The sequence below is a fragment of the Pleurodeles waltl genome, chromosome 1_1 (genome assembly GCF_031143425.1).
Source record: "Pleurodeles waltl isolate 20211129_DDA chromosome 1_1, aPleWal1.hap1.20221129, whole genome shotgun sequence".
NCBI lineage: Eukaryota > Metazoa > Chordata > Amphibia > Caudata > Salamandridae > Pleurodeles > Pleurodeles waltl.
Genome location: NC_090436.1, coordinates 811,279,978 through 811,295,401, shown reverse-complemented (window position 1 = coordinate 811,295,401; position 15,424 = coordinate 811,279,978). Strand labels below are relative to the sequence as shown.

The following is a 15,424-nucleotide window of genomic DNA, read 5'->3' as shown; positions in this document are numbered from 1 at the left end:
TCTCTTCCACTCCTTCCATACATGGTCAGGAAGCTTTGGCAAACTTCCCACACTTTCATTGTAGTGGCTCCCACATAGGCCAGACAACTCTGTTTCGCCACCCTTCTTGAGAGAAGCTCCCAACAAGCCCAACCTTCTCAAACAGGAGCAAGACAGGATCAGACACCAGACCCCAGACAGCTAAATCTAGCAATATAGCTCCTAACGTGTTAAAGGTTGGTTATCTCAGGCTTCCACAGAAAGGCATGGACAGTCTCAGAAAAGCATGCAGGTGCACTACTTGCAACTGCTACGCTGCTAAGCGGAAAAGGTTTGTCCACTATTGTATTTCAAAACTCTTGGGCCCTCGCAGGCCTGTAGTTCAAGATATTTTCGATGATCTCCTTCACCTGAAGAAGTTGTAGCTTACACCTCCATATACCTTCACTTAGCTGCTATTACAGTCTACCTACAGCAGGGCTTGAAAAATCATAAAAATGTTACTAGACCTGCGGAGTAACATAAATAATCTACTCAGCCAAACTGTTATGTACTTGACCCGTAGATGGGTCTCAAATTGTTTGATCCTAGGCAAATAGTTTACAGAGTCGCCTTTTTCTTTATTCTCACACGATTGCACCTTCAAATATGTGAGCTCAGCATTTCTGCAGTACAAAAAAAACTCTTTTGTTTGATTAAGTAGACTAAAGTTTGCTGCATGCATCAAAAGAATCTAGCCCACATACACATGGCGCCTAGCCCACATAACCAAGGACTTCTTTTAGTTTACTAACAACATTGCCACAAAAGCAGGAGTGTTTCTCAGTTTGTTTAAACACTCAGGCCCATATTTATACTTTTTTTGCGCTGCGTTTCCATTATTTCTTTACGCAAAAGTGGCGCTAACCTACAAAATACAATTGTGTTCTGTAAGCTTGCACCGCTTTTGCGTCAAAATGTGACGCAAACGCAGCGCAAAAAAAAGTATAAATATGGGCCTCAGTTTTAATAAATATATTACTAAACCATGATGTGGTAACATATTGTCATCTACACACAGTAACTATCCAAGAAATGTCTAAAAACCTCTCCACTAACTTGCAGCTTTACTGATAAAACTATATAGTGTGTTAACCATATCTGAAAATTGGGTTTCAGGTAACAGATCCTTTGCACATCAACACATAAAGTATTCTGATTTGTTTTCATCCTATTAAAATATTTTTTTCATCACACAGAAATATAAAAAAGTGCATTCATAACGACTGAAATATATTTAAAAATGTTTTCACAGTTGCCTGTCATTAACATGTTGTGTGTTAGGAAATACCTGACACCCGATATCCTTGTATTTTACATTCTAAGCAGCAGGTCACACAGTTCAGCTTACAAAGGCCTGGAACTCTGCAGTCAGAAGGAAAATAAATTGTAAGAAAAACTAACTTTTGACCTCTGTTCTGTGAACACAGAGCAAATGTGACATAAGAACAGAACAAGATTTAAATACATCTTTTATTGCCCCTTCATTTTTCAACTGAACAGAACACATGTTCAGTGTCAACTCGCCAGAATCCGTGTCATCAAGGCCTTCATGGAAGGGTCAAATGGGGCATCCCATTCAGAGTACCGCCTGCCATGGCACCTCATTCTTGTTCTTCGCAGACTTACAAACCTTCTTTTCCAACCACTTCACTTATGCCTCTTCCAGTTCCTCTTTTGGAAGGGTGCCTTCATTGTCACTATTACAAGATGTATTGGCAAGCTGCAGGCCCTCACCTTAGAGCCCTTTTTCAGGTCCCTCATGACAGTTTTCCTCAGGACCAACCCCAAATTCATCTGAAAGGGCATATCCCCTTTCCACCTCAACCAAGCAAAGTGTATTTTTACCCTTAACCAGACTCAGTAGATGAAAGTGCGCTTCACAACCTTGATGTAAAACACACCCTTATCTACTACATTGACAGGGCCAAGGCTTTCCGCAAAGCATAACAACTTTTCATTGCATTTGCTAAACCACACAAAGGTCACTCTTCGTCAGTACGGGTATAGCCAGGTGGATTGTCAAGTACATCCAAACCTGCTACCACAAAGCTAAGAGAACATTGCCTTCCCAGGTCCCATTCCACCTGTAAGAAAGGGGCTATTATGGCTTTCCTTGGTAACATCCCTGTAGCTAACATTCACAAGACAACTACATGGCCCACTCCACACACATTTAATAAACATTATGTAGATGTCCGTGCTTGCCAGGAGACTAGAGTTGGTCAGATTGTCTTAAGGGCTTTGTTTAAGCATCTGCACCATCCACTGGCTGACCACCTCTTAAGGGGGTACTGCTTTACAGTCTATGCAGAGTATGTGTATCTATGGTCACACATGCTATGAAGGGAAAATATTACCCTGTAAGCATCTGCTCATAGCGTGTTGTACTATAAATTTGCATGCGCCCACCAAGCTCCCCAGTAGCCTGTGGCTGCTGCAGAGTGTCTCCTGTTCTATTTACACATTTAACCTGCTACACACTTTCACGAATGGTAATCAAAATATCATACCTACTGCTCCGTCACTACGCTCACCTGCCATACACGAAACAATCTAAGAATGGAGCCGGTGGCCATGTGTATTACCAACTATGGGAGAGGTCATTATACTTTGTGACTCAAAAGACTTCTCCGAAGAAAAACAAGTTGCAAATGTCTGAGCCCAGCACTAGATGATAGGAGTGTGCAGAGCATGTGGATCTACAGTACTGCATGCTACAAACAGATGCTTATGTTTGTCTTTATAACACTTTGCCATTCTGACGTACTGCCTTTTTAAGATTAGGAAATGTCATTGCTCTGAATGAATTGTGTTTTTAGTCTTGACTAAAGTATTGATCAACTGTAGGCCCCATATTTCTGGGAAAACTTACCTTGTAAATATCTAAGATCTCAACGTGTGTAAGAGGTGTGGTCCTGGGCATATGATTTCATCAGTTGTCCTCCCTCTGCCGATCTCCCAATTTCTGGAGTTTTAGCACCATCTTGCTGGAACTACACATGAGCGAGTCAGAATTCTGGTGTCTCAAGCTAGGTCATGAGCAGACTCCTCAAACTATGTAATGCAACCTGGTGCACGTTTGCATGATAAGAGCGTCAAAGGCAAGCCCATCTGCACATGTTTGCACACCGACTGGGCACAGGGCAGAACGGGCTACCAGTTTTTACTCCCATTAAATGGTAGCTCAAAAGCATTTAAGGACATTTTCTATTCATCCCTAGAAGGAACTAAATGAAGGTTAATCTATTTGGGGGAGGGCAGAAGCGTTTTTATATTGTTATTCTGCACTGCGCCATATTTTATAAGAAAAGTAGCACTTTAGGATTACGATTTTAGCTGATAAAGCAAATACAGGATTTGTACATCATTGGGAGGTTGGGCCACTACTTAAACCTTCAGTCCCTCATTGGCTGTGTTCAGTGCCATAGAAATCACTAGAGCCGCCGTCTTGTGTTGGCACTCTAGTTGATTTTTCGCCCTAATATCCGACCCAGTACTTAATGAAGCCGAGGGTGTGGACGAGCAGGTAAGCATTAAACTCTCCTCCTACACATCCCTTCACCTTAAAATCCAGCTCTGTTTGTACTAATAACTCTGCTCAAAGGAAGGAACTAACTGAAAGTGAATCTATTTGGGGGGCAGGGGTGTTTTTATATTGTCATTCTGCACTGTTGTTGCATTATAGAAAATAGTACTTGCACTTTACCATTATTAAGATTTTAGCTGATGAAGCAAATAAATAATTTATACATAATTGGGAAGGCAGGCCATTACTTAAAACTTTAATCCCTCATTGGCCGTGTTCAGTTCCACAGGAATCATTAACGCTGCCATCTTGGGTTGGCCCTCTAGTTAATGTTTTGCCTTAATCTCTGGTCCAGTACTTGATGAAGCCTGTGGTGCGGACACGCGCGGAGTGCGTGCCGAAGGCAAGCCCGTCGGTGCCGTCCACAGGCCAGAACCCATGCTCTTCAGCCACCAGCAAGTCACCTTCTCCTTCGCACAACTCCTTACCTACAATACATCTACAGGTGAACCCTGTCAGCATTCTATGCTCCCTGGAAGCTCACACTGAGTCTGCAACAATTGCAAATGGGAGGAAGGTAATACTGGACCTACGCCCATACCAAGACAAATTCCCCTTTTAGAAAAGTATCTTACGAGTTGTAAATGATGCTGTTAAACTGCTGATCAATGCCCAAACATAGCACAGAAGTATACATTTATTAGATGACAGACAACCTGATGTACTTTTTATTACAGAGACCTGGTTATAAGAGGATTCTCTGCCAGGCCGAAATAGCCACGTCTCTTCCACTAGGCTACAACATTAAAAGGTGTAACTGTGAGGAGAGAGCACTGGCTGCGGCTGTTCCACTGTGGAGGAGAAGAGCCCCAGCCAGCGTACTCCACATGTAGAACCCATTAAAGGCGGTTTCTGGAAAGTCAGCGTGTACGGGAAAGTCAGCATGACTTTATTTGCATTGTAGAGGCATGCGCACATTTTTACTGAGATTACTGATATTTCCTAATGACTCCTTTATCTCAGATGACAAACGCTTCCATTCCACTTCCGGAACTTGCACCATATGAGTGTCTCTTTTGCATATGTTCCATCCTGTGGATGACCCTTCTCTAAACAATTGTGTTTTGGGGGTCGAAACTCCAACAGACAACTACTACAATGGACTGTTTTTTAATTGATCTAGGATCTGAACAATGTCATTGGGAGCGTTTGCTTTTCTATCTAAATGTCCTTATCAGTCACATGTAAATACTGCCACAATGTATATAGCACTTGTGCACAGATAGTTTACTTAATTACTTTAACTGTGCCATCACACTCTTAGGAACACTTTTTACTAAAAAACAAAAATGATTCATTTAACAGAGTTATTGTTTGTGACGAGACAGTCCCATTATTAAATAACAATTCAATTTAATTTTTCATTTTAAACCTTGCCAGTGAAGGTTTTTTTTGTAAACTATTGCTGTGGAAGTCAAGGACTGCACTTCCCCCATAGGAACCACTTGTGTCTTTATAACCTCGACATGTCCAAAATCAGCTTCGGGAAGCAATTGAAAACCCATCTATTCTAATATCAAGCAAGCACTCAACATCCTAGACTGGTGGTTTATCAGTGCTTGGAGGCCCATTGGGTAGCCATGCGCTATAAAATTCCCACTAAGGGAATTGAAGTAATTAAAGCCTTACCCCTCGCTACCTTATAGTGCTCTTCACTTACTTAGTCACCCAAGAATTTGTCGCACTAGTTAATACCAGATCACTGGGAAAGCTTGTCACAGAAATTTATTGAACTCATTACTGATTTTAATTTGAATTATTTATTTATTACAGAAGCTTGGCTTAGACCAACTTCTGTCCCTGATAATGAAGTAACAGTGCGTAGTGACTTATAAGATTATTCATGGTCTGAGCGTGAGGTTGAAATAATTTACTGCGAATGCTATATCATCTCCAACATTGATATTAAATTGATTCCTATGTTGGAAATACTTGTGCTTAACATATCGCTCAATCCCTATCACACATTTTAAGGCAGTAGTAATTTATACACTACCCCTAAGACTCTGGCCTCCTCAGTTGATCATCTGATCGACAGCATCACACCTATTACTCTCCTTTCCAAGGAAATAGTTTATGGTTTGAGATTTTAATATGTGGGTGGATGCACCTGACGCGAAAGACACTCGGGGGGTGATTCTGATTCTGGCGGGCGGCGGAGGCCGCCCGCCAGAATTCCGCCCCCATTATACCGCTCCGCGGTCAGAAGACCACGGAGGGTATTATGAGTTTTTCCCTGGGCTGGCGGGCGGTCTCCAAAAGACCGCCCGCCAGCCCAGGGAAAAACTCCCTTCCCACGAGGATGCCGGCTCGTAATCGAGCCGGCGGAGTGGGAAGGTGCGACGGGTGCAGTGGCACCCGTCGCGTATTTCAGTGTCTGCAAGGCAGACACTGAAATACTTTGCGGGGCCCTCTTACGGGGGCCCCTGCCGTGCCCATGCCATTGGCATGGGCACGGCAGGGGCCCCCAGGGGCCCCGCGACCCCCCCTACCGCCATCCTGTTCATGGCGGCTTTCCCGCCATGAACAGGATGGCGGTAGGGGGGGTCAGAATCCTCATGGCGGCGGAGCGCGCTCCGCCGCCATGAAGGATTCCCCCGAGCAGCGGTAAGTCGGCGGGAGCCCGCCGACTTGCCGCTTCTGACCGCGGCTGAACCGCCGCGGTCAGAATGCTCGTGGGAGCACCGCCAGCCTGTTGGCGGTGCTCCCGTGGTCGGTGGCCCTCGGTCTTTTAGGTTCTTGAAAAGCATTTGCTGACGGGTACAATACATATAGGTAATCCTACTTTAGACCAAATTTTTACTAGTTGTAAACACTAACTTTTCAAAAATATCCTACTTCTCTAGGTCTGATCATAAATTGGTATTTTTATGATCACTTCTTGTTCTGTTTAGCTTCAAACTGAGAGGAAATGAAGCTAAAGAATGCAAAGAATGTGGCACTCTTAGTCTAAGTAATTTGTTAAGGCACTTCCCAGATCTCTAACAAAAACGCACAAAAATAGTAAAATGAGCATTCATCTTGAATGCAGCAAAACACATGCAGATACTAAATCACAGCAGTTGAACAATGATAGGCAGAAAAAGTGCAATACATCAACAACAAAAATGTATGCAGTGGATATATTTATATGTATGCCATATGCCAGGCCTTGAAAAATCATCAAAATGTTACTAGACGTGCAGGTCATGTAGCTTGAATAATCTACTTGACATAACTGTAATGTAGTTGACCCGGAAACGAGTCTCAAATTGTGTGAACCTAGGCAAATATTGTATTTTACAGTCGCCTTTTTTCTCATTCTCACATCTGAGTGCACCTTCAAATATGTAAGTTTAGCATTTCTGCTGTAAAAAATAAATAAATCCTCTTTTGTTTGATTAAATACACCAAACATTTGCTCCATGTATAATAAATCTAGCCCACATATAGGGTACACATGATCCATGCATGACTTGCCTCTTAGTTTACTAATAGCTTTGTCATCAAGACAGGAGTGTTTGTCAGTTTGTTTAAAGACTTGTTTTTAATAACTATATTACTAAAGCATGATATGGTAGCGCACTGTCATTTAGTGACAGTAAAGTTCCAAGAAATGTCAAAAAATCTTCCCACTAACTTACAGCTTTACTGATAAAACTATATAGTGTATTAAAATAATCTGTGAAAATTGGGTTTCAGAAAACATTTATCATTTACACATCACCAAGTAAAGTGTTCTGACTTTTTTCATCCTATTAAAATATTTTTTTCATGGCACACAAGTACAAAAATGGTCTTTCATAGCTACTGAACTATATTTTGAAATGTTTGTAAAGTTGACTTAGTTATATAAATGCTGTGTGTTAGGGAAAACCTGACACCAAAAGCTTTTCACTTCACATAGGTCAGACAGTTCACCTTACAAAATCCTGGAACTCTGCAGTCACAAGGAAAAGTATTTGCAATGCAAAAAGACCAACTGACTTTTGACCTCTGTCTCTGAACACAGAGCAAACGTGAAAAGAATAAGATTTAAAGGCATCGTAACTGCTAATTCAGTTTCTGACTGAACAGAACACCTGTACTTTGTCCATTCGCCAGAAGGGTCGAATGGACTCTAAAAATAGCTCGATCTCATAAAGTAAATCTCGCCATAGCGAGTGGTCAAGAAGATTTTTCGAGCCCTGTATGTGCACAGCTAAGCTAGATAATTAAGATTTAAAATGCATCACCTTGAGGATCAAATCCAACATGATCCTTGCCAACTTCATGTTGTGGAACCCTGGACAGCTGAGACAGAAGAAACACTCCCCAATGGGATTTGGTTTTTGAGTAGTGCATCCAACCTCAAAAATGAGTTCCTTCCGCCTCAGCTTCAAGCTTCCCCACCTTATATACCTTAAACAAACCCAAGAGGAAGGTTCTGGTATCCCTTCCTTCGAGTAAGTTGTAAAATTCAAGAGCTGGCTGTACTTGGTCTGTGTATAAACATGCAAAAGGACTGCCCGTGCCCCAATATGCATTCCAGAGACAGAGCTGTACCTTTCTCTGCTGTAACAATTCTCAACCTGGTACCCTCTTATCACCTCCGCATACCCCACGATATGTTGCCTGCTTTTGGTGAGAACAGCTAAAGCACATTCAGTGTAGAAAACGAGCTACGCTTGGAAAAATACCTCACCACCAATGTGACGGCATTTGAAGCTAAGCTAAGCACAAAATGGAGTCAATGGTCAAGATGGAGTCGATAGTTGAATACAGATAGCATTACACTTCTCCAAATAATTTATTCCACCACCATAAACCTGAGCATTTAGACATATCATGTTTAAGGTTTAAGCAATGAGGAATACAGTTATTTCTAGCTATCTCTACACTGGGCAACTCCAATCACATTGCACACTATTTATCCTCTGTAGGATTGTAGGTTGGATTACTTCAGTACTAGATACTTATATTTCACGTAAACCTTTATGTACCCATAAAGTCCGTTCCACCTAAACCATATTGTACTCCAGAATCAGTTGAAGTAAAGTGAAAACGTAAAGAAGTTGAACATACTTAGAGAGCACCTGATTCAACCACAAAAAAATTAAGCTACTAATCATTAATTAAATATTATTAGCAGCTGCTGATTAGACAGTTTTGAATTAAATATTATTCGATTAACATCAAGGGCTTTTCGTGTTCATTGACACCTAATTTTTCTGTTATTGAAGACCAAGCCTCTCCTAATACTGATTTCTCTCAACATCTATCTACACAACTTCTTTGTGATAGTTGAGCAAACTGTTTCTTTAATAAAATTGCAAGTATTGGGTCCACTTTAGAATTAATACAAAGTGGATTACAGAAATCCTAGACTTTTTTTGGGACAGCTCCTCACTTTTTTTTATCTAATAGTCGTTCTTTTTTAATACTGTAGCAGCTGATCAGATACATGCAAAGATTCACAGTTTTTCTTCCGGTTCTCTGCTGAACCCATGCGCTGCAGGATTGATCAGACTTCTCTTAAAATCGCTAGTACAGCATTTTACATCTCTCTGCAGTCTTGCATTTGAATGGGGCACAGTTCCACGTGACTGGAAGCAAGCAATAGTTACTGGATTACTGTAAAAGCTTAATTTAGAATCAGAAACACCTGCTATTTACTGTCCAGTCCCTGTATTGTCTTTTCTGGCAACAATTGCGGAATACTTTAATAGTCGGTTCTCCTAATTTATTGAAAACATTCATGTCTTTGACAGTAACTAATCTGGTTTCTGTGTGAAAACATATTAGCTTCAGTAATAGACCACAGTCAAAATAATCTGGCCAGTTAATCTACTGCACTAATTTTACTAGACCTGTCCGCTGCCTTTGACACCGTTAGCTATTGAATGTCTTGGAGACATCTATGTCAAATTCCCAGCTTGTTGCTGGCATTCCTTGTTATTATCAAATGGCTCTCAAGCTGTGTCAAAGTCTTTTGTGTCAGATTAAACAAAAAAAGTAATTGATGAAGTACTGAGGTGTCAACTCTGAGCACTACCCTTTTTTCAGATCTATGTTACCGCATTTGCTGCTTTGAATCACTCATTCTGAATTTGTTTCATTTTTATGCTGATGATAAACAGCTCATATGGTGCTTGAATTGTACCAACACCTATGAATGTGACAGATTAAAAGACTGCCAGCTGTGATTAGTTGTTTAAGCTAAATACTTGTAATTCCTTAACACAGACAGAACGAAGGTTATGGTATTACTTCATGCTAGTCCAGTGTTCCTTAAGGGTAATTGTTGTGCTCTATTGGTATAAATAAATGAAAAATAAGTAAATAGACATAAAAACATTCATACTCACATCACATCTCTCTTGAAATTAGTTCTACTTGCATTCATTTCAAATTTATTTTGACAGTGTTTTAGAGACCAGACTGGTTTTGAACTATCTCCTTTATTTGCTTATACTTTCCACCTCAAGCATTTTCTGTGCATGGTTTTAAGTGCTGTTCATGATATCTTTACTTTCCCTAAGTCACCTCACAAAATGGCTGGAATTATCCAAAATGGTGCAGGCCATACACCAGCCATTCCTCTTCAGCCAGTAATTGCTGTAGCCTTGCTGCATTGCTCAGAGGCTGCAGCTCCAGTGGACCTCATCCAGCCATCCATTTTCAGTGATATTTAAGGCAAAAATGAAGAGTAATGTATTGTTTGGTGCAGAAATATCAGGCTTCACAGAAAAGATGGAAGCCATAGATACCGTGCTGCTTCTGGAGACATGCATTGTTTCGCGGCACCCAACTTCCCAAATGCCCTCTTTGAGGAGGACTGTAGCAGTATTTCTTACTTGACAAAGGAAAGCCCACACCTCCTACACTTAGCAGGATGTTATAAAAAAAAAAAACATCCAGGAGCTAGATGTTTCGGAACCTTGACCACTTATTAAGTGTATCGGAGACTGTGATCAGCTGTCCTTTGCTTCTTCTGTTTCTGTCTGTTGCATGCTATTATAGACTTGAGCAGGCTTTTGTGTCAGAGAGACGGAAATGCTCCATGAGTATGCTTTGGGTAGTCGGGTTGTTGACATGTGAAAATGGCAGTGATACAAAGGGCAACAGTGAACAGTGGAGTCTGGAAAGTTCTGGCAGTGGTGAAGTGTAACTATCGGGTGCAAATCGCACATTACAAGTTATTTCTACCTCCTGGGCGCTCTAAAAAGGCACAGTGACCTTGTGGTAAAGTCTCCTTCCTTTACCATGTTTCAAGCATGTCTGACCCACACTATGAGTTTTTTGGGTGCTTTGAAAAACTGTGAGTCAACACTCCATTTAGTGGACCAATTTCACTACAAATTGGGTAAAATACCATAAGTATTAGAGGCAGTTCAAATGATCAGAATTTGTAATTTCACTTGGCCTTTTAGTTTTTACATTGACATTGTGTATAACATAATCTTTCACTTCCACATTTCACTGTCTTCCATTTGTCCACCTTGCTTCTTTGCAGTCCTGCATTATGATCTACTTGGAAGGGATGGTGTGGAAAAATATAATTACATAGAGCTCACAATCTCAGGCTGCGGACTGCCAAGCTAGTCATCATAAAATCATAAAGCAGATTTTCTGCCACAAGGTTTACAGATCTTGGATTAAAACAGCAGTGGTCATAATGTCATTGGATGCTTAATCCAGTTAAGTTGAGGAAGTAATCCCATCAGTCATGAAATAAAATGGACAGCATGCAGAAAACACTTCAGCTATATTTCTTCAGAACTTCTTGTGAACTGCAATGATTGTGCTCTTGAGTATCTGCTTCTGAAGATGCATATACTTTGCAATCAACTTTGTTTTAATTTGCGATAAACTATAATTTCCTGAATACTCCAGTTTTCGTGGAAAAATTATTTTGTCCGGAAATAGACCTTTTTTTAAGTAAATGTAAGTTTGATGAACAACTATAATTTTCTCATGGGTGGGAATCTTCTGCTTTACACTCATATTTCTTTAGATCATATGAAATAAATATCTTTAGATAGCAAATATTTACACCATCATTACACACCATTATATAATGAATGGCCACCTTATGCCACAAATTACAACCACTATGATAGGGGAAGTATTTTGTAGGGGGCAGACCCATTGTGTCACGTGACATGCTAAAATCAATGTAAAGAGAATTTCCGCCATTGCTATCATTATGTGAGAGATGGAGACCAAAGTATCATGGTTTTTCTCAATAGGCCAAGAATTAGGAACATTACGCCAGTGGGTGGGTACCATCATGGCACATTGGATATCATCATGGTGCATCCCCTGAATGCCCACTTTATGTCAATTACCACCAGTATGCCATGGTGAGCATTAAATTATGTGTTGGGCACATGTTGCTTAGCAGCTTAGCCCATAGTGGCATTTCTCAGACTGCGTGTCTGAGACAGACTTTGTCCTACACTAACAATTACATTATAAATCATAAGTGGGCCCTCTTTATTGGGGAACAGAGGCCTTTCTATCACCCTGAAAAATGATCCTGACTTATCTAGCCTAGAGAGGTTACTTAAAAATACTGGGTTGGACTGAATTCCATGCTCAATTCTTAACAGATTGATACATTCCAGTATTATTTCTATTGGATTGCAAGTGTGTAATATACCTATTATCTTAACAGAAAACGAAGGGTACAAAACCAGCTTCAGGTATGTTTCAAATAAATGCTCACAAGGCTGGATGGTTTTAAGTTGAGAAACTACCCTAAAACATATCCATAAAACCAAAGCAGAAATTGAAGAACTCTAAAGAACATTTCCTGGATAGCCTAAGTATTACTAAAGCTAAAGAAGGTTTAGAAAAATTATTGCAAGCCTCCATCAAGGAGTTTCAGCAAATCAGCATTTAAAAAAAACACAAATTATAGAAGATATCAAAAGATAGAACAAAGAAACACATACCTTTACCTAAAAAAACATTTTTACCATCAAGGTCACATCATTTTGAAGGCTCCACCTCTTTTTTTTCTTTTCAGTTACAAATCAGAGTTGATTGAGTAACTAAAAATAAATAAATAGGGAAAGCACTCAACACAGTGATTCAAATAGTGATGGGAGGCAGAAGCTACATGGGGTGAGAGGCGGACGCACCATTCGGAAGTGAATGGTGTTTCAAACAGGTTACAGAGGTACATGGAGCTTGTGAGCAGAGAGCATGCGAGCGAGAAGGCAACGCAGGATGAGTTGGGGAGAAGCACATGGGCAAGACATTGGAAAATGGAGGACGGTGGAGGGATGACAGAAGCATACGAGGGAGACAGTGGAAAAGCACATGCACTCTCATAGAGTACCTTAAGAAGAAGAAAAAAGTCACACTTGAACAAGCAAGCAGTGGAAGCATATCGTAACACATCCATGCTCCTGGTGCGGGACAAACACAAGAAAGGGTATCTAACGCTCTCAGAGCTAACAAATAAGAAGTGAGTAGATGGACGTGACAACAAAGCCAACCAATGATAAGCAATAGGTGGGTTCCAAGTTCACTGTAAGATAACATGTTTCACAGCAGAGCGCATGCGCGGTCTCATGCAAGACCCAAAAACATCTGACACTTTAACTCCTGCATGAAAAATAAATGTAGTGTTTTTCTGAATGTATAGTATGAGTACATTTTACGCAGCACCCCTAAAACAAACAGCCTGATGGGAATGTTTAACAGCTAACTAATTGCAGCTAGATCTATTAGACATGGTCTCCACCATCAAACCGTAAGTATTTTAGAGAAAATGATTAGAATGGTGCTAGGATGCCTTTTGCCATGATTACCTGCTCATGTTTTCTTGAATTGAAGACCCTCTTACAGGAGAACATCTCATCAGTAGTCCAAAGATGTGCATCACCATAAGTAACTTATGACTAAAAGGAAGGTATGAGGGAAGGTATTAGGGCTACTGTAGCAGTTAACATTGAAGAACCTATTGTCATACAATCCTGAGTATCACCTGCCTAGGTTAAAAAAATGGGTAGTATAATCATTTGAGGGTAGAGGTGAGCTCAGCAGCTTATCACTAACTATAAGTGAAAGTAGCATCTTGCTCAAAACAACCAATGACGAATATGTAAACCCAATCTTTGGCAAGTTCTTACCAGGCATCTTCGCAAAATAGAATGGTGAACAGTGACAAATGCAATTCAAAGTGTATGTTTTTATATTTTGTACTTTTAACCTCGGTTGATGACCAACCCCAGAGTGAATCTGTTCTGCTGTGCCTGATGGACCAAGCAGTTACTGGACCTAGGAGTTACTGAAGTACATTTTTATTATACATTTTTCTGTAGGATGAGGAGGAGGATTCTAGTAGGGTTGAAGCTGAAGAGAAACGACGGATTGAGCTGAATGTGGATGATGTTTCTGAGAGGGATGCCAAGACAATCATTGAGTAAGTGCACCTTGATTTAGATTGCTCTTGTTGAATTTGCAAAAGATGTATAAAATCACAGTTAACCTTGGGATTATTGCTGCTTCCAAGTTCAGTTTGCCTATAAAATTCTTACTTAAAGGGACTTCTTTGTAAAAACTTTAGATCATAATTCTATACCTACTTTATAGTGTCTGAAGTGTTCTGTAGCAGATACATTATTATTTTATTGCTTTATTGCAAAGCAGACAGCAAACTCTGGGTGCATAACCTAATTTTCCATTTGATAAGTGGCATAAGTCTTTCAAAGATACTCGTCAGTATGCCACTCTGTGTTTGTAAATCATCAGCTGCACACAAGTATGTCATCCCTGATAGGGAGATGGAATAGAGTGATCTATCAAAGCGTCAATGAAGTTTCTGAATCTGCCAGGTACATGCCCTTGCTTGCCTGTACTTTATGTATTCCCTCCCATATTGTCTTTTCACTGTTTGAATCCAGACTCTTGGTCAACTGTTTCTGGGTGCTGGATGTTCACTTATTACTTCTTTACTAAAGTGTCCTAGTAGTTGTTTCCTGTGCATAATTGAAACATTCCTCTTGCCTGCTGGCCCCTCATCATTCCAGTCCTCTTTATGTCATCCACCTCCATGTTTAAAAAGTGAGTCTCTCAGGAGTTATGTTCTCATACGTGACCCCGAAAAACACTGATGGTGATTTCAGGATTATAATTATCCTGCCAGCCAGTTTATCATTTGCTGCTTCTTTCTAGCTGTTGATTTGAAGACTACACTTTTCTTTATAGTTGGACGTTTTGGAAAGTCAAGCCTCTTAGATTATAGATTCATAGATTTCAGAAGAGAAGAATAACTTTTCTGCTTCTTTCCTGTGACAGATTTTTATTTGTAGAAACACTTTGAAATCCTCCTTGCCGACTACTTCTGAGTAAAATTTTAAGTAGTCTCTCTGCTATCAATACCTTATGTTCGGATTGTTCCTGGTGTACCTATATTGCTTAAGGATGGGCTAAGTTCAGAGACAGCCATGTGGTAGTACACTGTGCTTGACCCAGCAGTGTTACTGTGGTCTAAAGCTCCAATAACCATTCTGATATATGGGGGGGGGGTCTAAATTACATTCATTTAATACTTGTCTGGGATTGCCTACTTATACTATGTCCTTGACTCTGAAAGCCTTTGTAGCAGAAAGTTTGATACCGGCTATGAAATTTCAAGGCTGAAGGAGGTGGACTGTGCTGGAAAGGCAATATTAAAGAACACCAAGACTAGTTCAGCAACCTTAATGTTTTAAAGCGTAAAATGGGGAGTGGGAATGGCTTGATACTATACTGACTCTAGTTGCATAGCACAGGGCCCGGCATTCAATTCTTTTTCTTTCCGTTTTCAGGCCTAATGATGCCAACAACATGGGTGTGGTGTTA

General features: G+C 40.5%; 1 protein-coding gene across 5 annotated transcripts in view; it reads left to right on the top strand.

Moving 5' to 3' along the window:
- Positions 1 to 15,424, top strand: part of SMARCA2 (SWI/SNF related BAF chromatin remodeling complex subunit ATPase 2) — a 1,363,970-nt gene that overhangs the window by 370,546 nt on the left and 978,000 nt on the right. For all 5 annotated transcript variants that reach the window (XM_069228509.1, XM_069228519.1, XM_069228497.1 and 2 more), the window contains one exon: positions 13,903 to 14,003. In XM_069228509.1, coding sequence (XP_069084610.1) covers positions 13,903 to 14,003 — 101 coding nt within the window. The remainder of the gene's footprint in view (positions 1 to 13,902; positions 14,004 to 15,424) is intronic.